This window comes from Melopsittacus undulatus, chromosome 5 (assembly GCF_012275295.1).
Source record: "Melopsittacus undulatus isolate bMelUnd1 chromosome 5, bMelUnd1.mat.Z, whole genome shotgun sequence".
Lineage (NCBI taxonomy): Eukaryota > Metazoa > Chordata > Aves > Psittaciformes > Psittaculidae > Melopsittacus > Melopsittacus undulatus.
The window spans coordinates 82,389,771-82,417,765 of record NC_047531.1 but is presented as its reverse complement, the minus strand read 5'-3'; the positions used below and the strand labels follow the sequence as shown (position 1 = coordinate 82,417,765).

The 27,995-nt window shown below is 38.4% G+C and overlaps 1 protein-coding gene across 3 annotated transcripts; it reads right to left on the bottom strand.

Annotated features, from left to right (window-relative positions):
* Positions 1-412: 412 nt before the first annotated feature.
* KRAS (KRAS proto-oncogene, GTPase) lies at positions 413-26,460 on the bottom strand. 3 transcript variants are annotated; one of them, XM_034062773.1, is made up of 6 exons: positions 26,341-26,438; positions 25,417-25,434; positions 25,196-25,318; positions 19,136-19,314; positions 16,793-16,952; positions 413-3,847 (listed from the first exon to the last, which is right to left on the bottom strand). In XM_034062773.1, exons 3-6 carry the CDS (start codon positions 25,304-25,306, stop codon positions 3,731-3,733), a joined length of 567 nt encoding a protein of 188 aa, XP_033918664.1. In that variant the 5' UTR covers positions 25,307-25,318; positions 25,417-25,434; positions 26,341-26,438; the 3' UTR covers positions 413-3,730. The 3 variants fall into 3 exon arrangements, with proteins under 3 accessions (XP_033918664.1, XP_033918663.1, XP_033918662.1); XM_034062772.1 differs by lacking the exon at positions 25,417-25,434 and having other exon boundaries at positions 26,341-26,460; XM_034062771.1 differs by having other exon boundaries at positions 25,196-25,434.
* Between the last annotated feature and the right edge of the window lie 1,535 nt (positions 26,461-27,995).

Here is a 27,995-nt window from a genome sequence, read left to right as displayed (position 1 = left end):
GGCTGTAGATGGTACAGCCCAAGCAGCACACAGCAGTGAGAGGTGCATCCTCACCTAAAACAAGGCTCTGCTCCTTGCAGAACACAGAATGCAGCAGCAGCATGGATCAGAGGAGATGGACTGCCACAATAAAGCACTTTGCGACAGGCAATGAGAAGGATGAGAAGTGAACAGAACTGAACTGCCAAACACATGCAGTACAGAGGGTACTCCATTGCCGAGGTGAGGCGCTAAAGTTCTTGGGGAGAAAAAGGAAACTGGGACAGGAATTCACAATAACTATTTTTTATTACATTACAATAAATAGGAGCAGTACAGTTTGACAAAAAAATGACAAATTCCAGATCACCTCACAGCACATACTCCTAAAAACATTAAAAATTTTAAAACAAACAGTGGTCTTTTTTTTTGCTTTTTTTTCCTTTTTTTTTTAACTTAACGTCTGGTATGACCAACATTCCTAGGTCACACAACCAAATGATGGAAAAACTGGATCACACTGCATATGTTCCACATCAAATAAAGCACAATGTACAAAATGTGCATGTTTCAGTTTACACTATACAAAAATAGTTAAAATACATTCCAGGTAAACATATTACATTAAGAAGTCATTCTAGTAAGAAGTTGGCACTCAAGAGGAAAAAGCAGAAGTATTTTCAACATGAAAACACAAGACAGTGGAATAAAGAAATGTTAGGAAAGATTTACCATCTATGTAGCTTTATGTAAACTTGAGACAAAATGATTTGTTTACAGTCTGATGGTCTTCAAAGGTAATTGTATTGCTTGAGAGCGTAGACAGGAGCAGAAGATTGTGTGTCAGTATTTACCCATTACAGAGATCATGCTACTGTAACAAAATCTATATGGTGAAACTTTAAGTTAGAAAACATTTTAGGACAATGAGACTGGTCAAAATAATGACATTCCGGTTTTGAGGACAACTGATGAGAAAGTTGTTTACCAGAGTTACATAAAGCTACTGTAAGAAGGTGTTACTCCCTGACACATGGCAATTTTAATGTATTAACGTGGTAAGCAATTCACATATTCATTTAGTAGCTGCTATCAGAACAGACAGCACCCAGGTATGTTCTTTGAAAGCATTTCAAATAGGGAAAGACAGGATAATTATGAGATCGACTTGTGCAAGCTGCAATCCAACATGCTTCACCAAATCTCAAAAGTATTAAGACAAAACTGCACAACAGTGGCAAGGATGTGTATTTTTTGAAGTAAATAAGGGCTAATCTAAATAGGGTTTGTACTGATTTAATTAGATTGGTAGCTACAGATCATATTTACTAAGAAACCCCAACACAAAACTATTATAGATATAGCTTTATATTAGAGCTGTATAAATCCACATTTCATGATTAAGACTTTTCAGCTAAAATTTCTCCAGTTTTTAATTAACTAAGAATATTAGACCAGCCCTAATTTTACATGCAGTGTGACTCAGTTACCAAAAATCTTGAAGTAAACTTAAGATTACTTCCATTTACTCAAGGTATACTACCCACTTTTGCTATGTTCTTCATATATAATCAAGAGTGTCTAAAATGTGCAAATAACTAATTGTCTTCAAAACGTTTTAACCTTGGAAGCTATAAAATGTTTTGCAACATTAAGAATCTTTTCTTATTCCTTATTGGTCCTTATGATGTAATGTTAGGTTCTCATATTACTGTTTTTCATATTATTTAATAATCTATATTTCACATCAAAGCTGAAAGGAGGGGAGGGAGCCTGGGATTTGGTGGAGGATGGGGAATGAGGGGTGCAGGCAGGGAAGGGCATTATTTTTCTCAGCCACATTGAAATTAACACACAGCAATCCAGACAGGCAGCAGTCCTGCCAGTTTTGCAGCCCCCCATGTACAAGAGTAATGGGGGGGGTGGTATTTTAGAAGCAAAAGAATACTTTCCTCATGCAATTGCACCTTTGACATCTTATAAATGGTCCAAGTTACACAGGTATAAGAAAACTGTACTATGTAAGATTTCCACAGAATTCTTTAGGTATACTTCAAGGTTAGGGCAATGCTGCTATTCTCTGTTCCAAACTTTCCAGTGTCCTGAACTATCGTACTTCAATGTCTTGTGTTTTACTTTTCTGGGTACACCAGAGTCACATTTTCACCCTGCAGCTGAGTTATGTACTATGAGGAAGCATACCTTCAGGAACCCAGGCCCTACCAACCAACCAAACAATGCAACGTTTACACACAGTAAGACAACAGGAGCTGGCAACACTGGAATTACTACTGGCTGTTACTTCAGTCCAGAATACCTAGACTACTGCAGTACCAAAAACTGAAAGCTTCTGCAAAAAATCTGCATTAATTCCAATCAGAGAAAGAAAAGGGGGGGAGTGATCACAAGAGAACTTAAATCACAGAGAGAGACAACATTAAAATCTTGGTATAGCTTCATGACAGTCTAGACACTGGAATGCCACTCATCAACCATTTATTCTGTGCAACAAAACAAGTACTTCACGAACAGTACACAAACAACATTGACTCTGGAAACCATGTTTTATGCAGACGGTTTGTGCAAATTCCACACCATTTTTATGGCATAGTGGATTTCCAAATTATTTGCATGAAGCAGCTAAATTCAACTCATCCATTCACTCATTTGATGTTACGAGAATTTAAAATTCCTCCCCTATTTTGCACAAAATGGGCATCTGAAAATTTGCAATGCCACTATTGGGGGAAAAAAAAGTGTGGTTTTACCTCCCTATATAATTTAGGATTCGTTCTGATTTAATTCTTATGGTAAATTCTGGATCCACGTATGAATTAACCTAAGAATTTGAATCAACTTATCTGTTAAGGCTTTCTAGTATTTTCTAGACATGCTAAGGGTGAAATCCTGTACCTACTGAACAAAGCTACTTGCAGATTTGTCACGCAGGAGAGCTAGGATTTCACCTTGGTCTTCAGACACAAAAAGTTAGTGAAAGTCTTAAAGCAATGCATTAACAATATCAAATCAACCTAATTCAAACTTTTACTTTTTCCACTGCCAGATGTGCATTATTGTCTTTTTTTAATTTTTCTTTTTTTTATAGAAAAAATAGAGTATTTAAGGAGCGACCGAGACAAATTGCAGTGAAAAACCTTTTTTTTGTGTGAAAGTTTTATCTTTACATTCATTAAAGTTGATCTGAAATGCTACAAGACTAGACGCCTAGAAGCAAAATCTACAGGAAGACTATAAAGGCTTCTGGTCTCTCTATATTGCAGTCAGTCTAAAATAAAAGGCTGAAATGAAAAGTCTCTTTTGCTAACTGGTCCTTTTTCCCAACCAGATTTAAATGCCAAAAAAATGAAAAGGGGATGTCAGAATGTGTAGAGCATCATTTCATTGTTTGGTTTGCACACAGAACAGAAGTTCACAATCAGTAAGAAAAATAAGAAGTTAGCAACTGTGCATGCACCAAAGAGTCCCAAGACAGTTCTCAGGTTTTTGTGTGTGGTTTTTTTTTGTGTTTTGTTTTTTGTTTCACAGGCATTGCTAGTTCAAGAACCAACAGTCAAAGAATACTGGCACTTTAAGAGGAATGAAGTTTCCACTGTCATTTAAAACAAGCATTCAGGTAAAGCTAACAGGATCATGAAGCAGAAAGTAAAGTAATGCTAAACCAAATGCTAATAATTTAGTGTAATGTACAAAAATTACTTAAGTACTTCTTAAGAATAAGGATAAACTGTATTTACATAATTATACACTTTGTCTTTGTCTTCTTTTTCTTCTTTTTACCATCTTTGCTCATCTTCTCTTTGTGTTTTCTGATTTCTCGAACTAATGTATAGAAGGCATCATCAACACCCTGAAAAGACACATACATGGACACATTAAGATCACCTTAACAAACTGACACTGTATCTGCTTGTTTTCACCTGACCTGATGAGGTGAACCATTCAATCTTCTATGCTGCCTGCCAGGAGAGGTTATACTGTCTTCTTTCTGAGGCTTTTATAAATGTTCCCTTGAGTAGACTGTGGGTTACAGAAATTGCCAGGGCAACAGTCCTCTCCAGCATTCCTGCTTCTTGGGAATGGACGTGCTGGAAGAAACAGTCAGGTGGAAGGACAACTGTAGTTGTCTCCTGTCATGTAAGGGGAGTCTGACTGCATTGCTGTGAATGGGCAGAGGGACCTGCAGGAGAGCAGTGGTGGGGAGTGGGCTGCCATCATTTGAGCAATGAATCCTGGCCACACGCTGTTCCTCTCCTGAGTTGTGAAACAAGAACCTGAATGAACTGTGTTGATGCCTGCAACAGCCAACACCAGCCTCTTTCTCAGCTGTTCCCCAACCTGGGTTTACAGCACCCTATGGGTGATGCACTGCTTGGGACCTGACCACAGACACCACATAGGTCCAATTCCATTATTATTATGGTAAGGAACTGAACTTAGTGTACTCCATCTCAGAAGGCACATGTTGTCTCACCTCAAGCTAAAAAAGAACAGGTACCACACATTTAGATTATATGTATGCATAATCATACAGATAATCTAAATTATATTACCATAAAATAATGTTGTGAAGCATCAGCTATCTTTGTTTATGCCTTAATCTATAGGCAGCTTTAAAAAGTAAATACAAATATCTGTAGCAAGAATTCAGTACCAAAGACAGTTATGATTAGTATCCATATTCAGGTAATTTCTCAGGCACAGTTTTATAAATCATTACTTATGCAAATCAGTCCAATGTTCCAATGAAAATTATTATTTGATAAATCATTATATTCAACTTATAATACATGCAGAACATTATCTATGGTGTTGAATCATGTACAGTCACTTAAAATCTCCACGGCTCCAACAGGCACAACAGACATCTAACAGCCACAAAAGCTAATGTTTCACATTGAGTAGTTTTTCTTTTTTGTGGGGTAATTACAGCTGACAAAAATAACTCTGACCAAAAGAGACCAGCGTATCTAAAAGCCTGATATGAGCCATTATCAAAGTACAATGTTACATGTTATGCTCTGTAAGAACCTATTTACATGAAACAGTTTATAGCTTAGCTTTCAGGCTGTTCCAAATTCCAATCAAGTACCCATGTTGTCAGTTAACTTATACATTTAATAGTCTTAGTATGGACAGTTATGAAATCATTAAAATAAAAAATTATCTTGATTCTTCACTGCCTTACCCCTCGTATTATCTTTTAGATAGATCAAAACCAGTAGCATGATGTTAATGAATCAGCAGACAACTGCATCACTGTGGAACTGGGTCTAGCAATTTAGCCCTACAACTGACAGGCAGCAGCTTGTCAGGTACAGAGATCACCTTCAAGCTGCCAACAAAAATTGAGACTGTTTCCTCCTGTGTGCCCACTTCAATAAAAAAACTGAAAGAGAACTCTGAAAAAGCACAACAAAAAGCCCCAAAAAAACCTAATTCAATGAAACTCCAAATGGTGATGAAATATGGAAAGTCCAAATAGTGAGGTGTTAAGTAGCTTCACTAATAAAGCAGTGCTCCCAGTACAACCTCCATTTATTTAAAACCTTGACATTCAAGTTCATAAAACATTTACACATAACTGATGGGCTGCAAACAGCTTTGATTGAACATCTCCCAGCACTAACAGCACTTCTGCAAGGTCTCACAAGATACAAAAACCACTTGCAAATAGTTTCTTCTACATTGTAAAATATTATTGATCACTATAAAATTGACGTAGCATGCTTAATGGAAGAGTAGCCTCAGTTCTGGAAAAGGTCATGTCCCTCATGAATCTTCAGAGAATTAGAAATGCTTGATACTCTTTTACAGACAGCTGGTGTATTTTGTATATAACTTCAGCATTAATGCACCAAGTGAATATTCAGCAATGCTCATGTAGGGAAATTATCTAGAAGCAGTGATGGTTCAAAGTGCATCTCCTGCAGTTCTAATCTCAGGAAAACAGTATTAGAAATCAATCACAACAGGCAGACGTTTCATTATTAGATCACAAGAACAGAATAAGACAATATTCTTTTACAAGACTTCACATTTCCCTACAAAACTACCTTTCAGTATTTCACACTGGTCTTTAATATGTTGGAAAAATTCTCATTATGAGGATGGTTGTTGGCTTTCAGGGGTGTCTTCAAATGAGACATGCTAAACAAAAATTGCCATTTCAGTCTTCAAACGATCAACCCTCACTACAGAGAAAATAACTTGTACAAAGTAATATCCAGATACTATTATGGGCCTTTAAATACAGGAATTCACAATTAATCCTGAAATCTTTATTCTACACAGTAAGGTGATGATCTATTAAATACAAAGCCTGTTGCAAATTATGAGGGAATTGACTTGGCTTTTGTCCTTGCATTTATACCTTTGAAGATCAAGCCTTTAAAATTATTAATTATGTATTCAGTAGTTTGGTTCTGCCATAATTCCTCATAAATTCAAGTCATGAATATAACATGACATTCAAAACTACATTTAAAATACTTGTGAATTAGAATTGGAGAACTCCAGATAAACTAAGATCTTTCACTTTTAAGTCTGTCCATTAAATGTTAGATGTAAGTGGTGGATATGGTGTTTACAGAAGGTCCCTAAAGGCATCAATACTGTAAGATCAAAGGTGGTGAACCTTTCTAGTTACTTCTTTCAGTAATAAGGGACTTCATGCAGCTGACCTTCTTCCCTCTAACAGTAGAGTTATTGTGTGCAAGCCTTTTGAAAAGCGTAGGACATACTGACTGAGTGCTTTAAATCCAGGCTCAGGATTAGAAACTCAAAAGCCACTGTGCACGCTTTGAACTATACCACGCTGCCTCCATAAAGGTGCATTGACAGAGCTTGCTCCTGGCATTTGTTTTTCCAAAGGGCAACTACAAAAGGTAACAGGAACAGCAGTATCAGAACTGTTTGCACAGAAACAGCCTGCTCCTGGCTACAACTTTGGAACACCACATGGTCCCACAACCATATAGAAATCTGGGTATGTGGTTGCATGGTTACAAGCATGCATGAGACTCTGCAATTAATCCAGCTATCAATAAGAAACCCTAAATTCATTTAGGAATTAGGAGTTCCTTAACACCCCAGCCCCAGAAACAGAATCACAGAATGGTCTGGGTTGGAAAGGACCTTAAAGATCATCTACTTCCAACCCCTGCTATGGCCAGGAAAACCTTCCACTAGACATATATAGACCTGTAAACAAGTTATAAATTGTAGAGAAGAGTCAGTTTTATATTTTTCTTTCAATATACAAAACATATACACATAGAAAAGTATCAGTCATCAGCAAAGTATTTATACACCTCTAGTACTATGGAAAAAACCATTACAGTTTTCATAAGGAATCTAGAAACTTTTACATTCTAATCTAGAACTTCTGTAATTCCAACTTTTTACTATTAACCCAGCTCTATCAGAATTACATTATCTAGATGTCTAACTTACGCCCTAGAGAAATTTTAGTTATAGTAAAATTTTATGTAAAAACCTTAACACTTTCAAGAAAGAGATCTTTTGAAGATTTTACTTTTAGGAGTTTCTTCTTGCTAGTTAGAAATTACAAATAGAACAAAAGATATTCTGGACTTTGTTCTTTACCGTGTAACAGCCACAGGAATGAATATCTTGGAACGCATCAGCAATTAATGGTAATCTGGGTAGTCAAAGTTTGCAGTTACCTTGTACAAGATTAATATAACTAAGAAGGCATCCCATAAGCAGCAAGAGGATAAACTGAATATTCCAAGAGATAGTAAAACACTGTGAGCCATCCAATTTGATTTTCCAGAGCAAGAAAGGAAAATAAATGCTTTCTATTATTGCAAAGTGCTATAATGGGTACTTTTGACATCTAAAACCTCAGCTGAAAAACTCGCATCAAGTGCTGCTCCCCTTAGCTATCTACTATGCATCAGACTGAATTAATGACTTCTTACTGAAAGCAATACAAGCCAGTCTGTTTTAAATGCCAGATTTCTTATTCCACTAGAAACACTACAGAACTACAGCTGTACCACAATAATTTTGTAATATGCTTTCTCCATCTCAGCCTCTTAAATACAAAGTTGCTGAAATTACTATCAACACTTCACAGGATTCACTTGAGTAATAAAACAAATGCCTCCTCCCCTGAGCAGACTCCTGGAGTTCTACAGTTTTATATCCAAGACTATTTTCTAAAGAGGGTATGGAGAAAAAAACAAACGAAAACCCAACAATATCCACTGTTGATAAAATCTTCCCCCATCGGGTGAAAAAACAACAACCACCCAAAACCCCAAAAACGTACTTCACTTGGACATAGGCAGAAAGAAAAAAGAAGGAGCCGATAGAAAGCAAGCATGTATTCACTGAGCTATCAAAAAAAACCCTTAAAATCTGAAAAGATGCTTCCACTGGAATAATGAAAACCACAATTCCCACCATCCTGTTCTCCTTCTCCCAAGGAAGTCCACAAAGAGAAAAAGCAGATTCAGGATCTTTAAAGTATCAGTACACAAAAGAAATTCTACTTTGAGATTTGGCTACGTTAGTAAGACAGCAAGAAATGGCAAAGTTGGTTTTCAGCAGGCAGGCTTTAGCAATTTAATTCATGCTGATCTCATCAAAAGTAATCTTGCCAAGCTGCTGTTAGTTGTCTTTTTGACAACTAGGAAATAATAAACCAAGGTATTCTGATGGTATAAATCTTATTGATATTTGGACTCGAGACTGGGGAGGTTGGTAACTAAAGCTTCCAGTTTCCTGCAAAGGAAACCTTTGAAACAAAAGTATCACAAAATGTATGTTTTTAAGGAAACATCTAAAGAATTACCTTGGAAAAGTAATTATCTCATCACTTAAAAGCTGAGAACACAAACCTGATCAGATTTAGTAGAAATTGATATGAAACAAAATTTCTCCTCCTTCCCCTGGAAAATGTTTTTTCTTTTACTGGGAATGAGAAATTCCAGGTCATCCTCTTACTGGAGATGTATGTAAGAAGCAACAACCCACTTGCTGCACTGGTACAGTAAGGGGCAAAGAATTAATGGGACAGTAATATACGCAAAGAGCTACTCTGATGGTTTATTCACAAGTCACTGGAGGGGATTTAGAGTAGTACTTCTTCCATATGACAACTTTTACTTTCCCCTTCTCCTCCCTTTTTTCTTACAGTGGATCATTTTGTGAGAATTTGGGGATTTTGATGCTTTTTTGTTGCCTTTTTTCTTGTTCCATTACCTCTTTTCCTCCTGATTTTAATTCACTGCTGCTTTTCTGCTGTATTTCTGGAAAAGGTATTTTTTTTCAAAACCAGCATGGCATAACGAAGAGCCTGGGAATGAAGAAATCCTGTATGCCAGCTGCTACCCAAGTACTGCTGTGCTGGATTAGGAACCTCCTGTTTCTGCACCTGAGGACTATAAATATTACAACCTTCTTCCCTCAGTTCATCAATTTGAAGATTCAATCAATATTCACTTCAACAGTCTCTGCAATACATCCGTAATGAAACACTAAGCCTCTTCACACTCAGAACTTGGTCTCTGTTTCACAGATGGAGCACTTATATGCAGGAAAGACTTCTTCATCTATTTATCAAAACCCCATGAAACAAAGTAAATCCATATTTGGGTGTTTGCTAGGAATATTATTCAGGACTACAATATTGAAATCTGATTGGCTTTAGATCTTAATTTATGTCATTGATTAACCATAAAAGGTCTGATTTGCAAGATACCGTTGATCATTTTTATTTGGCAAGTGATTTGTAAAACCTACCCTGTTACATTACAGAACTTACCCTGTTACATTATAAGGCATTTTTTAATTTTCACGCACCCTGGAGTCTTTTCTTCTTTGCTGATTTTTTTCATTCTGTACAGCCGAATCTCTCGTACCAATGTATAAAAAGCATCCTCCACTCTCTGCATTGTAAAACACAACTCCTTAAAAACTGCTTCATTAACAATCATGAGATACTGGGACACCCATGGCACAGGGGAAGGAAAAACACAACAAAACCACTGAAATTATGAGCTTTACTTGAGAGAAATATATGGATCCTATTTAAATATTTAAAATGCTGGGTTTGCACATTTGGTGCTTGATAAATTGTTTTTAATGCAAGCAAAAGAGAAACACTCAAAGAATTTCTTGATTACCAATTTCTATTAATATCTATGCTTCAAGCCCCCCTATTTTTTGTGCAAGGTAACACTTGGACAAAAAAAGAGTAAGGATTATGTTCTTCCATTGCATAATTCCACTGCACTGAAACGCTTGTATTACTGAATCTTTTCACACATTTTTGTAGGCATGGATGTATTTAGCAGCACAAAACCTTGTTAGGTTGTTAACTGGGGGTTACTTATAAACACACACAGTTAACCACCTATTTTCACTTCCTAGGCAAAGTGAGAACCTATTACTGTTTGGGCAGGCAAAGAAAGTAAGCTCACTTCTGTTCTTTATGCAGGGTGTACTTTCTTTGCAAAAAATCTGGGAAGAAACTAACAAAGTATAAAAGAAGTCTAACCAGGCAATTTCCTAAGAGGTTATAAAGAAATAAAATCCAAGAATACTAAATTTTAGGCAATATTGATTTAAAAGCTATTTACTTTGTATTATTAAACTTAGGAAAAGGGATATTTGAGTTATGGCAAAGTGCTTTTAAGAAGTACCTGAAGTATATTTCAGGGTAACTTTCAAAACTTAATTATTCTTATAACTATGGATGTTGGTCTTCCATGCGGAAAAAACTATTATTATCACATTTAAGAGCCTGGGTCACATCAACATTCAAGGCACACCTAATATGCTCTCTCTGGGCCCACCTCAGGCAAACAAGAGGCTCTCATAATAAGAACTAAGCGCAAATAGCCTGTGAAATTCTCTTGTTCACATTTTTTTCTCTGGTTGAGGAGAGCTCAAGTATTCCATGTATGACAGAAAGCTATGTGTTTTCCTTCTCTGGTCTCACACCCTACCTTTCTGCAGCTCTGTGCTTAGGCCACCTGTATATGATGATCCATAAGCATTCAAAGGAGTATGAAGACTGAAGTTTAAGCAAAGAGAAGTTTAAGATAAAGAGGTACAGCAGCAGCTTTAAATTATTTTACATTGACTATGTCTGTACGTTAACTTAAAAATTTAGACAAATCTGTGGGGATGTTCTTATAACCAGATACAATATGTTTAGCTGCAGCTTTTAAAGGGGAGAGGAAATCTGCCTTACTGTCAAGCTCATCGTCTCCTCAGCCAGATGAACAGGGCTGTTAATTTAATACAAACTCATCACTTGAAAATAAAACCAGAACAGACTGATGATTGTGGAAAACAGTACAACCATTTAAGCCCCCAAACATTATTACCACCCAGTGCACAATCTGGGCTTCTATTTGGCAGATTTTCCATACTTTATCTTTCCAACCTATCTTTATCTTATACACCTAACAGTAATAGGTAACATTTACTGCCACAGTTGTTGGGTCATTTTGCATGAACTATGCCATAGGTTATAATGTTGAAGACTCATTCTTAAGAATGCTGCTGCTGCTTATCTGCTCTTCTGAACTACAGCCACTTGAACTTCAAGATTAATTAGATTTATTTCTTGGACTGTATTTCCTTGTTATAACTGATGTGTCCTGTTAGGATGTAGTGAAGTATGGGCAGGACAATCAGTTACATTCCAGGTCTGAGAGTTTGCAAAATGTGAAAAAAGCTATTTAAAAAACCCAGCAAAACCCAAGTAAAACTCATATTTTCATGTTTTCCTGGAAGGAGGAAGCAGTAAGCACTGATAAGGTGCTATGTGCCAAAGCACAGGATGTACAAGAATCAACATTTTTGTAAATCTGCTGTTTTGCAGTAGAAACACAGAATTTGATTATGTAGCTTTCACATGAATAATTAGATAACAATTCTTTGGTCAATGTTTGTTGCCAGCTTTCCCATCACCACTGAAATGTAGTTTGCTTTAGCAATGCAGAGAGAGGGAGAGACACAGAGAAAAGAAATTGCTACCACTGCCACCACCAAGAATAGTCTTATGGATCCTCTTATGAAATAAGGTATTCTGAAAGAAAATCTGTACAGAGACACATTTGCTAATATTATTAGTACAAGGTGACATTTTAAAGATCCAGGTACCTGTCTTATAAACTTAAGAAGCAATTTAAATACCAATTTCTTTTAAAATTCTTCAGTATTTTTTCCTTAAATTAGTATGGACCATATCTCTAAAATATAATTAACCAGTTCTATCAGCTATCAGAACTGGAAGCAAAATACCCTTTGGCAGATATTAAAAACTTCAAAATCTAAACAGGCCCAAGAACCCATGACCCTAAGGCAATGTTTTCAAGATGCTTTTGACTCCTAGGAGACAGTCATATTTTAAATTGAATGTTTGGCTATGTGCAAAGAAAGACTACTTCAAACACAAACAGGAATTTTCACATGTTCTGCTCTGTAAATAGTGTTTAAAGGAAACTAATGAAAGTTAGCTTTGACATCTCAAAAGTGTTCTGTGTCCACCTTTATACACTTTGTAGGAGTTGGTCTCTTAAAACCAATTGTTAGACAGATAAGGTAAAAAGCTATTCATTTAGCTTTTAGTGTTAGCAAAAAGATTTCTATTCACTTCCATAAGAGCACTCCCAACATAAAACTTCGTAATGGTAGAGTCAGCTTAGTCAGTACTGGAGAATACAAAACTGCAAAAATCTACTAGCTCAGCCAACATTTAGCTTATAGGTTAAGGGTAATTTTTTGCTGTTTCTAAAATAGATCTAATACTTCAAAGGGCTGTTTGATAACAGTTGCTAGAACTCAGCCACATGCAAAACCTGTACTAATACGGAGAGTGAAGGGGTGTTAGGCTGATTGTGTCATCTGACAGTGGTTAAATACCAAACATACATCAGTAAATTCATATTAAATACTGCACAAAATCACAAAGTTAATCTCTCCAAAGGTACGAAATGCCAGAATTACAGCTGTCCTGCCTCAATTTAACTCATTGTGCACATGTATCCTCTTTTTGCTGCACCTATTTATCTCTACCTCATGTGTGTAACAAGTCTGTTTCCTGAGCATCCTGGAGTAATTTCTTTTTCTTGGGCCCTTGTTCTTGGGAAGGACTAAGCTTTATTTGGGAATGTTTTACCTTAAAACAAACTAGCAACATAGAAAAACCCAACTCACTTTGTGAAGTCTGACAAAGTTTTAACTAATTGAAAACAAAGTTTTAAAGTGGAACTTCCACACATGACCCACATTAAAAATTGCTTGGAGTAAAACACAGAATGATATCATTAAACAGATACAATAAATCCCTAAAAACTTGGCAAGGAGGTTCAAGCAAACTGTCTTAAGATATCAGTTATTCATGAATCTCAATGAGATGTAGGAATGCTGTTCTGTAAATACTGAACTGATTACTTCGAACCAGACAAAGGTTCTCAACTTACTTTCATCACAAATTTGGGCCTAACCTATTATACATCAGACAGCTGAAATAACTATAATGCTTTTTTAACAGCATCCTCATGATTTAGGTCAACTTCATTAAACACTTCAAAGTCTGTTTAAGTATATATTCTCAACGAGACCTAATGCTTTGGGGTATCCTTTACAATGCTTACAATAATGCCTATTTTTCTGCTTTGCCTCTGAATTCAGTTCTAGCAGGACAGTCAAAACGTTCCAAGGAAAACAAAATTCTACAGTCAAACCACATTTGGGGTACAGCCTTACAGCTTTTCCTTGTGTAACTTGCAGGCAAATGGAAGGCAGTAAGGAATGCAGGATGCAGCCTTGGCAGGGATAAATCAGGTTTGCCTCCCTCATTGATACTATTGATAATACTGGGAGCCATATGCTCATGTGGATAGGGGAGAATTTTAATTTAAAGCTTATGTCAAACAGAAAAAAGCAAAAACAGCTACCAAAATAAACTTCAAAAAATCACATCCTTCTGCATAAGGATTGTGAAAGAATAAGTGTCACTGATGCAAAGGACGAGTTTAAGTGATGCACATGCCTTGCATTTAATAAAAGTGGCTTTGCAATCAAGAACAACCTTCCATTTTCATCTTCATTCCTTTCATTTCCTTCCCCAGAAACCCTTCTGATTCAGTCTGAACTCCAGCAGAAGTGGGGCTTGAGGAAGAGCTAATGCAAGGATGGTGGGGGCTCCTTCAACAGGGCATTATTGCTGCTGTTTCACTGTGGTAGGAGGTACATACAAGAAAGGAAAAGAAGGTTCCTACTTCTAAATATTCATGTCAGACCTTCTACTGACTCCAGATATTACCAGACCACAAGGTACATCTGCTCATACCTGGAAGTTCTGAATATAACCAGAAAGGACCAAATATTTTTACTTATTTTTAGCTAAGGACTGAATTCTGACCAGTAGAAATATAGTCTATAGGCCACATGGAGCTCACAAAATGGTTTAAATCCCCTACTTCAAAAGGTTACTTTGGAAGAAGGTATATGTATATGCACAATCTTTTTATGACAGTGTGACTTAAAGATCATGATATGTAAATGCATATGTATAAACAAACACACATACAAATACAGGTGATCTTGCTGTAATTAAAGATCAGGTTCTTCCTCCAATTCACCTCCATCTTCTCAAAAATATTTTAATAATGCAGCATCTTATGAAGCAGTTTCATAACACATTATGAACAGTGCTATGAAAGAATCAGCAACCATATCCAGTGGTTCCAACCTTTAGAAGCCAGCATTCTCAATAAAACGTATTAGGCATCTTTAAAGTCCATGAGACACCTTTAGGGACTCCTTAAATGTATAGCATATAAAGCTCAGCTTTGAAAAACAAAAGCCAGAAGTCAGATACACTGTATTTCTTGAGGTGCCAACAGAAAAGTCTCAGATAAAAGCAGTCAAATTATAGACAGCTCATATATGACTTATCTATTGTACTCTGAAACAAGTACAAACCTCCTTAAGCAGACCTCTTAAAAGTCTGAAAGATAGAAAAGCAGATACTACTTTGTGTAAATAAAGATTATAAAACTGAAGTGGTGATTGAGCATGTTGATCTAGTAATGGTTAGGCATGGTGGGGCTGCTGGTCAGAGTAAACTGCAAGGGAGCTGGGGAGAAGAAATCTTGAAAATACATCATTGCATCAAACTTGTATTAAAAAGTGGCTATGCAAAAGGAGTGTTTCCCCAGCAAAGCCTCATACTGCATGAAACGGGCTGAACAGAATAAAATCTAGATTTAAGTACAGAACTTTTTACAATGAGGGTGGTAAAATACTGGAAGTGGTTGCCCAGAGAGGTGGTGGATGTGTCATCCATGGAGACATTCCAAGGGCAGGCTGGACGTGGTTCTGGACAATCTGATCTAGTTGAAGATGTCCCTGCTCACTGCAGGGGGGGGTTGGACTAGGTGAGCTTTGAAGATCCTTCAAACCCAAACTATTCTATGATTCAAACCTCAAATGTAATTTCAGAGTTCCTCCTTTTTTATCCTAACCTCACAATGACAGCCACCTTCCAATACAGGAAATATCAAATACAGGACCTTTTCCAAACAAGAACACTGTATTTATTCAGTCCACTTATATGTTACATTCTCTTGTGGCCTAATTTATTCTCAGCCATTAAAGCTTGTGCAGTTAGTTTTCTTAATCCTACCTAACAGAGTTTTTCTATTGCCAAAAGTTAGCATTCCTTTGATTCCTCTGTAAAATTTTACCAATTAGTCTATGTTTCAACTTGTCATAAATTTGAGCAGGTGTAGCAAATTTTCAATAATAAAATATTCATTTCTTATATACAGGACAAGTTATTTTTGGATATGAGGAAATTCTGCTAAGTGATGCATCTGAATCTATTTAGCAGTTACACTGACCCGTTACTCAAATTGCAGTGTTCTGCTCTTACTTGCCACCTCCTGCTACAACTAACTTGTGGTTGATAACTTGTACATAACTTTTGATTGTGGAGAGTATGAGTTATTCAGCCATTCAGGCCTGATCTAATTTGTACTAATAGTAATTCTTTACTCTTAAAAGAAAACCCACAATGAGCATTTTTCAAAAAGAACACTTTCTTTCAGAAGTACAGAACCAGTTTCATCTCTATCTGTAGAGCTTGTCTTCTCCTGAATGCAGAGATTTGCACCTAAACCTTGGAAGAAGCACTGAAAGGACCCTAACAGCTGCCTCTTTCACCTGTACCAGCTGTGTGCAATAATTCAACAGGGAGCTCTAAAGTCTTAGAAGAGTATTAGTTTACACAAGCAATTAATCCAGTAATTTCAAAAAAGACTTATGGTCAATTGCTTAGCTATAAAAAGGGATATCAAGCATGTCCCATTAACACTGAATCAATGCCTCAAAGAAAAATTCCTTTTGTTATTAATGAAAAGACTAAAACCAAAATAAACTAATTTGCTGTTTGTCTGCTTAATCCTCTTGCTGAGCAAAAAACAGCATTTCACCTCTCAGTACAATTGTTTTTCATTCTATTAAAGCCTATCAGAACATTAAGAACACTGCAACTGTCTGACAATGGAGAGTAGTGGCAGGCCAGATCGCCTGCTTCAAGTTTGCGCAGCTGAAGCAAATCATCAATAAACAAGTACCAGTTGGCAGTGAATTCACAGAAAGAAGAGACACTACAGGGATTTCTATTCTGGAGAAATATATCTATTGGTATGACAAAGCAAGCATCAATGCCTAGAATAGTTATAAATAAATAATTCAGATGAGAGATCTGCATTTGTTTCTGGTGAGTTTTGAGCTTTACCTGTCTTGTTTTTGCTGATGTTTCAATGAAAGGAATTCCATAACTTCTTGCTAAATCCTGAGCTTGTTTTGTATCTACTGTTCTGGAAGGCAAATCACATTTGTTTCCTACTAGCACCATTGGGACATCTTCAGAGTCTTTAACTCTCTTTATTTGTTCCCTAAAAAGAAAAGAAAAGACTGTATTTAACAGGTCTTTAATGATTTTAAACCAATGAAAGACTCAATCATCACTCTTTAGGTTAGTTTCCTACACATACACTGTTAGAAGCCATCAAAAAATAAACCGACCAATCCTGTCACTCTCAAGTGGTTTAATAAGATGATAAGAGAATATTTTGCAAGCTTCTGTACATTTTATATTTTTAACAGTTAGTGCCAGAACAAGCCTAAGATGCTCTGACATAAATCTTACCGTAACCTCTCATAGTCGGTACTCAGAATACTCTATTTATTTGCCAGCATGAAACACTTATGAAAGCACCATGCCTGTTGTCTCAGTTTTGGTTTGGAGGGGGTGGGGATAGTGTGTCTTTTGTTTTATTAGTAAAGATAGCATTACAAACTCTGCATTTAGACAGGGATTTTTAAACACTGAAGACCACCAGCCTGGTTCTGTACAAAGAGAGATCTGGCAAGAGAGCCCTGCAATCACTGTTTAGAAAACATCTTGAAACACTAGTTAGATGTACTTGTCAAAAATCTCAAATAAAAACCATTCATTTCATTATATTTGCCTTCCCAAATAATCTAGCAGTATGTTCCTTAATTAATCACTCGTTTTGGTTATTCATAAGCCTTCAGCTTCAGTCTGAAAGGCTATCCACAGGTGTGTGAATGCACAGTAGAAACTCCAGCATTTGACTCACAACATTCTTTGAAATTAACTGGGAAGGACTTCTTACACAAAACAGCAACTGACTTTAAACAATGAAAATTCCACATGAAAACCTCTGTGCTCCTTCCTTTTACATTAGCATCTACCTTATTTTTTCCCTTCTTCCTCTACAACCAGAGGGAAACCATTTGTAATAACCTGGTGACATAATGAAAATAAGGTTATGGTTTTTCTGAGAGCAACAGAATTTTGTTGCCCCCGCTGTGCTCTTATAATCCGGCTAGCTCAACTTAAATATAAAAAAGAAACAGTCCTCAAAGAAGGTGCCCATATTCTTAACACTCCTCTCTCTCTGGGTTAGTATGCAGGAATTTTGCCCCTCTCATTTGCAACAGTCCTCCCCTGATCCCACAGCTGCTCCAGGGAGATAAGCCAGCAGTAAACTACTTTTGTAGGTAGGCATTTACCTGTTTTAACTACTCACATCAGCACACTGTGCAATCAAATGAACTGACTTGCTGCCATACAGGAGAAAATGGAACTATGATATCAGGGCAGTTGCACCTGCTGACTTTGATTACCCTGAACTACCATGGTATCCCAGTTTAAATGTGAAACTGTAACTTCTACTTGTAACAAAAATGTGTAATTTTGGCTTGTAAGTAGATGTGAGGTTTGTGGATAATGGTGATAGCAGAACACTCCTCCAGCATACGGTGACATGGATCTGACAGCATTATAAATGCCTAACTATGAATAGCTTAGCATTATGTGTTTGGAACTGATCTTAAATGAATGCTGCCAAACTCAACAATCATCAGTGGGATTTGCATTGCCTTCTAATACACAAGGAGAATTCAGTATAATAGTAAGCTACTGATTTATGAATGAGTTGGTACAGTAATCACCAAGAACTGCTTCTTTTTCTATATTAGTGTAGCTGACAATGAAAGCATGAGTTGAAATTTTTAACTAATTATTAAGATAAGAGTGTGTATGAAGAAACTAAGAACAGGTTGGTTTTAGCAGTCATTCTGGGGCCCTGATTTTGTGTGTCTGCTCTTCTTAGGTGTCAGGGCTCACACGTTACTCTTTTAACATTCCACCAGTATTTCTGCTCCACTCCCAGAACAAAAGCTAGCAATTGACATTACTGTCTGTACAATTTCAACTGGATCAGTTTTGCCATCAGAGCACACAATTTTACCTGTGGAATGGGCAGAGCCTACCTTTAGGTAAGTCTCCACTATGAATAGGCAGAAACACTAAGTCACATTAGTTTATACTAGAATAACTTTCAGATATTTTTTCTGCCTAACTTGCAAATGAGGCAGCAGATTTTCAGATTACCCAAAATTCCAGACCTACAAATCCAAAATAATTCACTAATTTGCAAGTTTCCCCTTAGATGCCATGTCATAAGAAACCATTCTATTATCCAGTGGAAGAGCAAGCAACCTGTCCACTTAATACAAGAGTTATTTGATTAACTTTCAATATACACACCTATAATGGTGAATATCTTCGAAAGACTTTGTATTGTTTATAGCAAATACACACAAGAAGCCTTCCCCTGTTCTCATATATTGGTCCCTCATTGCACTGTATTCTTCTTGACCTGCTGTATCAAGAATATCCAAGAGACAAGTTTCTCCATCAATTACTACTTGCTTCCGGTAGGAATCCTAAGGAAAGAAAAACACATACAGCTTGGTTAAACAAACAAGTAAAATTTCAAACACCTGTAACTCAATTAAACACATAAGAATTAAAATCCAACCTTACAGACAGTCAAATGAGTAGGAAAATAGTGTCCCAAATTTACATGTATACGGTAAAATGCAGAAGTGGAAAGAGCACTGAAAGACATGATCTTTCTGTATTCCAGTTCTTTAGTAACTAATAGTTCACGCACATACACACACAGAAAAAGGGCAGTGTTCTTATTTTGCATAGAAAGACAAAAAGTACAAATTTGATCCAGATCAAAAGCATCTCCCCTTTGTCTCTGTTAAGACAAAAAACTGAAGAAACCAGTAATCCTGATTTTAAAAGGACTGACTTTTATTTAAGCAATTTACCAATTCTTTTTTCCTAAGTAAAACTTGACTTTCATTCTACAGATGGTTACAAAAGCATTGTGCCCCAACAATGTCCAAAGTAATAAACCAGAAAAAATACGTAAGTAAGACAACTCCAAAAATCTATGCCATTAAAATGGAAATGGAGCATAAAAAGCCTTCAGTGTTTGGGATAGGCAATCTGTTTTGTGCGCCTAGGCAGATGCGTAAAGTCACATTTGTTATTAAGTTACCAAAGTTGGATACATTTGAAGTTCAAGTTCTTTAGACACAACAGACTAACAGAGTTGCATAAAACCCAGACAGGTTGCTTCAGAGATACTGAAACAAATTATTTCAATACTATCAATTCAGAGCTTTCAGGTAACTGATCCAAGTGACTAAAATCTGTACAAATCACTAAGCAACTAGATCTTAATGTCTATTTACAGCTCTTTTTGGTGCTAGGTTGCTATGAGTACATAGTTATAGTGATAAGAACATAAGCATTATTTTCTCCAATAACTTCTATAAACATCTGTATAGTTGAAATAAAGATGAGTCAACAGCTTTGAAAACAGGTCATCAAATAGTACTGTGAAGTACTCTCAGTTAAGAGCACTTACAACAAATAAAAAGTATAAACACAAAATCTTGGTATTACCTTTCAGATCCCTTAGCTGGATATTAACGCAATATTGCTGCTGTGCTTTTTAACACTATACAAAGTAAACCTAAACTACTGTGAAGACAATTAAAGAATTAAAGCTGCAATTCTAGCCAACTTCAAGACATATTTAGAATGACCTTCCTTCCTTTGTACCCATTTTAAGGCACAGTACACCTACTCCTGTGTGCTTTCTATATATTTGTATTTTTACAAAGGGCTCTTTCCTGTTGTGCTCACACTAAAAAGCAAGCAGGAGATAATTGTATAGAATCAGTATCTTAAACTAAACAAACTCTATAATAACACATTTATCTTCAGCCTGGATGATATTTAATGGTATCAGCTAAAACAATATTAACTGTTTACCTTAAAGATAAGAGTTTACTTCCAACATGGTTTTGGATATATTTATTTCACAGAAGCGCAAATTCAGTTCAAGAAGTAGGTAACTTCAGAAACCTGTAAGCTACCTTTAAATATTGATATAGACGAGACAAACAAGTTCCAATGTTTGAAAATAAGGTTAATATTCTATCTCATTGCTTAACACAATAAAAAAAAACCCAAACCAACAAAGGACACATTTCGTTTCCATTTCACTTAAATTCAACAGTAGATCCCCCATGTCCTACATTAACTTTATCACAGTTCACAGTGAAGTATTAGCTTCTATCACCATACTCAGCATATTTACAAACCTTTCCTTCTCTCCTCTTGCAATTTGACTGCTACTTTAAAAATACGAAAACCAGCTTTTGAAAAGCCTGTATTATTCCTTTACATCTTAGCACTTCAAAGGAAAAGAAACTCCCTGCAACTGAGCTCTAAACAAAGGCTTTAAGTAATTTTCATTAAAGAAAATAATTTTTTAGAGAAGAAAATCGCTTTACTTTAGCTTAGCAACTTAGAACTGTTAGCTTTAGCATGCCTAGCATGTTAGCAGTAGCAGCAAAGATGTGCTGTGCTTTATGCTGGTACAAGTACAAAAAGAAGGAACACTTTGTGATAATAGCCATTTTGCCCACTTCTGGTGAGAAAATTTTGTCACTAACTAGAAAAGGGATTTGAGGCAGAAGGAAAAGACAAGATATGGGAGAGAAAAGTCAAGCTTATTACTTCCTTCCAAATAAAACTCCCTACTAAAATAATAAACACTTTGCTTTTTTGTGTCCCCCTCTTTTTCCCCCTGCAAAACATCAAATCTGTGATCACATTTGTCACTGTAGGAACGAAAACTGAAGCACCACATTAAAACCTCAGGCTACTGGGAGTGACAATCCCATCATAACGAGCACCAGTGTAAACATGGCCAAGATAAAATTTGTTTATTTAAGAGCTACCATACTGTAAAACTTCAAAGTCCTGCACAACAGAATGTAGGACGTAACAAAGTTACACCGCTCCAGTACTTGCGGTACCTTTGCTTTAAGATATCATTGCAGAACTCAAATGACCAGACTCCCTTCCAGCAACAAAAATCCTCACCAGCCTTCTAATCTACAGATTTCAAAACTTATAAAAATCCAGTAGCTTTACTGCACATTGGGAGATTTGCAGTGATAAATGCCATGAAGAAACAATGAAGAAGCATCCAGTATAAGGCTATTAAGTAAAACCAAAATGTAAACTAGAGCATTAATATAGAAGCAGTACTTGACTCCAGATATGAATTTGCAGTTTTTCCCCAGTATACTGACTCAGCATATCTACATAAAAATGTTTTGATTTCATTAATCATTTAACCTGCTTTTATTGGCTTTTCAGAAGCGTTAAAACCCAGCATGAATTACAGTAAAAAAGTAATTATTCCATCTATTCCCAAGCACTGATAAGAAAATGCGATAGGAGTCTCAGCTACATGCTACATATGGAATTTATCTAAAACATGTCCCACTGCTTAATAAATCCTACCTAAGCCAGTAGGCATTATTTTGTAAAAATCCACTTTACCAGTGATTTTATGTTAAAATATCACAGCTACTAAGAATAAGCTATTACTAAATACTGGCAGAAGTTTCGCAAGTGCATAGGTCATTTAAGAACATAGACTTCAGTATTCCTAAATCAGCCATGGGATTTTGCTAATCCAATTGACAATCCTCTGCCAGGCAACTAGAAAAGCTGTTCTTTCTCTAGAACATTTAAAAGATGACACATATTTAGCACTAAAACATGTTGAAGCTGTAAAAAATAATAATAATAAAAAATTCTAAATTTGTGAGATTGTGATAAGATTTAACAGGCCTCGTCCAGTAGAGGGCACCAGTCCAACTGTTCTGTGTATTAGAAACGCAGATTTACAAGGGCAATGTACACACAGTTAAATAAAACACTTAAAAAATTACATGGCTGTAAATCTATGCTTAGACATCTACCTCAAGTAAGATATGAAATCGTGAAGCACATATAAAGCTTATACATTTGACTAACAGTAGCCACCCAAATATACACTGATTTTAACTTCTCCCCCTGCTCCCCCATCATCTGCTATGCTCAGATATCAAACAACTACTATATTTTTCCCTCTCAAACTGCATCATGTCTTCACAACATGAGAATTTTAGAAGTCTTGAGTTTTATTTGGTTAACCACAGGAAAGACTTAAAATTATTCAGTAACTGTGTAGCTGTGGAATCCATCATATATAACAAACACTAAATATTTAGCTTTATTGTTTATCTGCCAGGGAAAATAAGTATTTTGGCAACAGCTGTATAGCAATAAAAGAAACAGTAGTAAGTGAGAAACTACTGAACTGTCTTAACTGTTGTTATTTACCAGTAAAAGCAACTTTAGCCTTATTTCCTCATACTGCATGAAAGCTGCTCTACAGCTATTGTTCTTTGATCAGCCCCTACCACCACAACCACATCTATACAGGAAGCACAACCAAGCAACTCTTCAGCTTAACAGGATTCTGCTCGAGCAAGGGCTTGAACATTTAAGCCCAATTTATAAGCCCACTCTCTGCAACGTTTGCCACTCCAAATCACAGATCACTCTTTTAACTGAATTCTTTCTTCCCTACAAGCTTACCTACCAGATCATAGCACTGTGACTGAACACAAGGAGATTTATCACATAAGTAGGAAGATAAAGCCTCCATCCTCAAGGTCTCAGAACTTAGAAGACAAAAATGTTAACTAGTACTCAGACAAGAACTTGTAAGAGTTGCAGAAGATTAATACTGTTGCATGCAACAAGTTGTGGATGCTGGTAAAGGTTTCTGACTCTGGACCACACCACAGTGTTACAGTCATCCTGCACACTACAAAGTAAAAGACAGTTCTGGGATTTGGGGTTCTTTCTATGAGGAACTGCATTTATCATCTTATAAATCTGCATTAAAACATAGTTGGCATTCCTCAAAATATTAAGCTTGTTGATTATCAAAATCCCTCAAGTGATTTAAAAATACTGCTATTTAAGGTTTTGCACTCCTTGTTTACACAGTTCTGGCTTCATATGACAACTCAGAACACAGAACTTTCACAGTACTTTTTTAATGCATAAACACACCTCCAACCTCAAAGAAACCCAGATAATTATGACAAGTATTAAAGACCAAATCCTCCAAAGTTCCCTTTGCAGGAAAAAGTAAAATCCCATTTTGCTTCTTCCTCTCTGAGTTTTGCGTTTTCTGTTTGTCAAGTGTGTTTTGGGTGACTGTAGTTACAATTTCACATCTTTCTACTTGCAAGAGCTGCCCTCAAAGTGGCAAGTCACACACCCTTATTCTCTCCATAGGTCAAACCTTCTACAAGCATACATGAGGCTACTTGGCCATGCGATAGAGGGACAACACAACACACAGGCACATTAATGTAAACACAAGCCAACATGTCTCTGTTTGGGGCACAGAAGCCTGTACTTCACTGGAGTAAGACATCCTACCACCTCAGGCCAATGGCTCCTCTTGCTTGTGCCTACCTGAAAATGACTACAGAGCCATTTTCCAAGTCACCATTTTAAGCCAAGATTTAAATCCTTGTGATTTCTTCAAGTGAGCTTGGGAAGTGCCTCACTGTATAAACATATAAATGAAGTCATAAGCTACAGAGCTTCAGTGCTGGGAACATAAAATTCTTGTGTAACTTACAGTGTCATTTCTACTTTTATATGGTCTGAAGTTATTAAATCCAACAATACACAGGAGACTTCAGGCAACACTAGTATTTTCCTTATATTTAAAAGGCAGAACTTGCCTGCTCATTAAATACCTTTAAAATATCATAACTTTTAAAGCTTAAATACAATTTCAGATTTTGAGGAACTGTGCCATATATTTTAAAGCATCCACTACAGCAGTTATGTCTTTTCTAGGTACAGAAACAGGCACTGGCTATTTAAAAGTAAATAAATAAGTAAACAAAACCAGGCTCCAAATTCTGCTTCATTCACCATAACATTCCAGGACACATTTTCACTGTGTGAAACAGATCCTAATGACAGAGGCTGCGAAAGCCGGATGCATACATTTCAGAACTACAAATATTCACATTAAAGGGGTTGCATACAAAGCCATAGAGTTTCGCCATGCATTTTTACGTGAATTTGCCAAAAACCTTGTCACAGAGATCCTAAAAGCAGGTGTCCAAACTGTCCAACAAAACACAGCAATTAACACCATACTTTAATTGAATGCAATTGTTCCATAACCAAATGAAGAAGCACAATTTCCTCTCCAGTGGTGGTCTGATGCTGATCATTACCTTTGAGTGTTTTTTATCATAAAGCCTTGTTCTATGTTTTCATGGTAACTGTCCAAAAGTACTAAACCAGCATTTTAACTGATAACCTCTCTTCACAAAACGAGTGCAAGCTGATATTGTTTACCTCTATTGTAGGGTCATATTCATCCACAAAGTGATTCTGAATTAGCTGTATCGTCAAGGCGCTCTTGCCTACACCACCAGCTCCAACGACAACAAGTTTATATTCTGTCATTTTTTAGCAGACCTGATGACAAAGAAACCAACATTAAGCAGAGTCGGGCTGCAGCTAATGAGGATGCCGTTGGTGCGTTCTCATTCAGTTTCACGTTCCTTTACTATTACCGGAAAGCAACTCCCTCCCTGAAAGACAAGACAAAAAGCTGTGAGGGCATGCTGTTTCTCAAACAAAATCATACATAAGAAACATAGCGTGGGGACTAGGCTGAAAAGCACCGACTACAAAGAGATAAGAGACCCAACTAAACCCTAGAATAGGTCAGAGACTATTTGTCTCAGGGCAAAGATGCTGTTCGCCGCCGCTTCCCTCCCGGCTCCGTACAGCAGCCGGGCCAGGCTCACCTCAACCGGCTCTGACGGGACAGGCACGAACCGAACACGGCTTCTCCGCCCCAGCTGTTACGGTTCCGATGTATTTGCCTTCCTGGGCTGGCCCCGGGGCGGAACACCCCCCACCTCCAGCGGGGCTCGGGGTGCCGCTGCCCGCCCCGCCCCGGCTCCCCGCACCCAGCGACAGGGCCAGGCCGAGCAAACTTTCCGGCGCGGCCCGAAGCCTCGGCCCCATGCATAGAGGCTGGAGAAGAGGCGAGGCTGGGAGGAATAAACTGAATGGATCCGTGAGGAACGGGGAGGGTGAGGGTCACTCGACAGGAGCCGTCGGGCTCCCGGAGGGCGTTGGCCACCTGTCCCACCGCCCCCTCCCGCGGCCGCCGAGCCACCGCCCGCGCCGCGGGGAAGGACGGCAGAGGGGCAGGCGGAGGCTGCTCCGGAGGATGCCGGCGGAGGGAAGCGGGGCAGGGAGCAACCCCGCGGGCAGCAGCGGGACGGGCGGCCTGAGGAGGCCCCCGTCCGGTCAGCCGGCGTTCCGGCCCCTCTGAGGGGAGGAAGGAGGGGGACGCGGAGTCGGAGGGTGTCCGGCTGCGGGAAGCAGCAGCGCTCCCTCCCCACCCCATCTCTGAAAGGAAAGAAGGGGAAGAAAGCAAAGGCGGCGGTTCAGTCCCGGTTCGGGGGGTCTGGGGCAGGCGGTACCTGCCTGGCGCTGCCGCCGGAGCACGCCGGCACCTCCCTTGCCCGCCCCGCCGCGGCGGCCGCTCCGCGTTCCTTTCCGTCCCGGTCTGAAATGGCGGGGGACGGGGAGGGCTGGAGCTGCCGAGGGAAGCCGAGCGCCGAGAGGGTGGATGGGTGGATGCATGCACTGGAGCGATCGATGCCATCTGAGCTCCCCCGCCCCTTGCGGCAGCTGCGGCTCCTCCTTCTTCCTCCTCTCCTCCTCCTCCTGCTCCTCCCGGTTGAGGCGGTGCGGCAGGAGGGGAAGGGAGGGCCGGGGCTGCCCGTTGCAGGCACCGGCGAGGGGGGGCTCGGAGAAGGCTCGTTCGGGAAGTGCTTTCGAGGTGGACGAAGGGAAATAAGTACGGTCCCAGCGCTTCCTCGCCATTTCCCCTCCCTCATCGCCTCAGGGCGGGGCGCTGAGGGAAGGAGGCTGAACGGCGGCCCCGCCGGTGCATGGTGACGGACGGGTGGTGAAGGGCAGTGCCCGGCTGCACCTAAGAGGCATTCCTGGCCGTAGTCGGTGTCAGCCGAGGCCTTGCGAAAGTTAGGAGCCCGTTAAAGTTGTGCGGCCTTGGCCCGTTTCTAAATAGGATACTAAAGCTTTAGTAATAACTACCGGGATGCTGTGTATGGAAGTTAATGAACACGGGAGAATGGGGGGGAGGGCGGGTTTTAGAAGCAAGTTGACAACTGCATAGTGAAGCCTGTTTTCTTATTAAAAGGCCAGAATCATAGATCCCTGTAACTGAAGGGCTTTCATGTGTCGATTGACGTAGTACAGTGTCATTTAGGTGTCTGTGTTACATCCCAAGCAGTAAGAGTTGTTTGAAACACGTTGCCAGGTCTCAGACAAAGGTTGTGAACCTTGTTCCTACACAAAGCTTACTCCGAGGGTAACTCCAGTGATGCCGCCTGGCTCACACAAGGGATTCATTTAGCCGGTTTCCCTCCTCAAATTGGAGGGTCAAAAATAAACATGTCGTGTCTACACATCTGGTGTGCAAAAGTTTTAATGTAAGAGGCCATAGCTTTGTTCTCAGCAGTGGCGTGTGACAGCTTCCAGCTTCTCTCCTTCTCAATGTGCATCTAAGGGGCTCTGCTTTCTGCCTGCATCCAGCTGAGCATCCGCGGCATTAACCCTCTGAGGCTGTGCTGTCTGATGTAGAAAGTGTGTTTTTGTGATGAATTCACCTCAGTGAGCCAAAGCCCCTGTGGGGGTGTTCGGGACTCCTCCCTCGCAATGGGGTGTTAATACTTCAGTAGAAAACAAACACATCTTTGAGCTGTTGTGTGGGAAATGGTGTCTCTTCAAGCAGGCACTGAAAAAGATCAGACAAGCTTTTCCTGTGTTCTTGAAACGAGTTGTTTCTGTCATTGAAATCAGTGACAAAAGTCCTGTGGGCTCTGATGGGCACTTCTGTAGCGGGATGGTATATACCATTGTGAATAGTGCAGAAAATTAAACTGTGAAACTATGATCCCCATTTCTCCTCTCACAGGAGTTTAGGTGTTAGTAACCTGGTCATTTTTGTGTGTGTGTTTAATGTTATTAGATTGTTTCCCAACAGCCTCATTAAAAAAGACTCTTGCAAAAATACCTGTGACGATATAACATGAAATCATCTCACAAATTA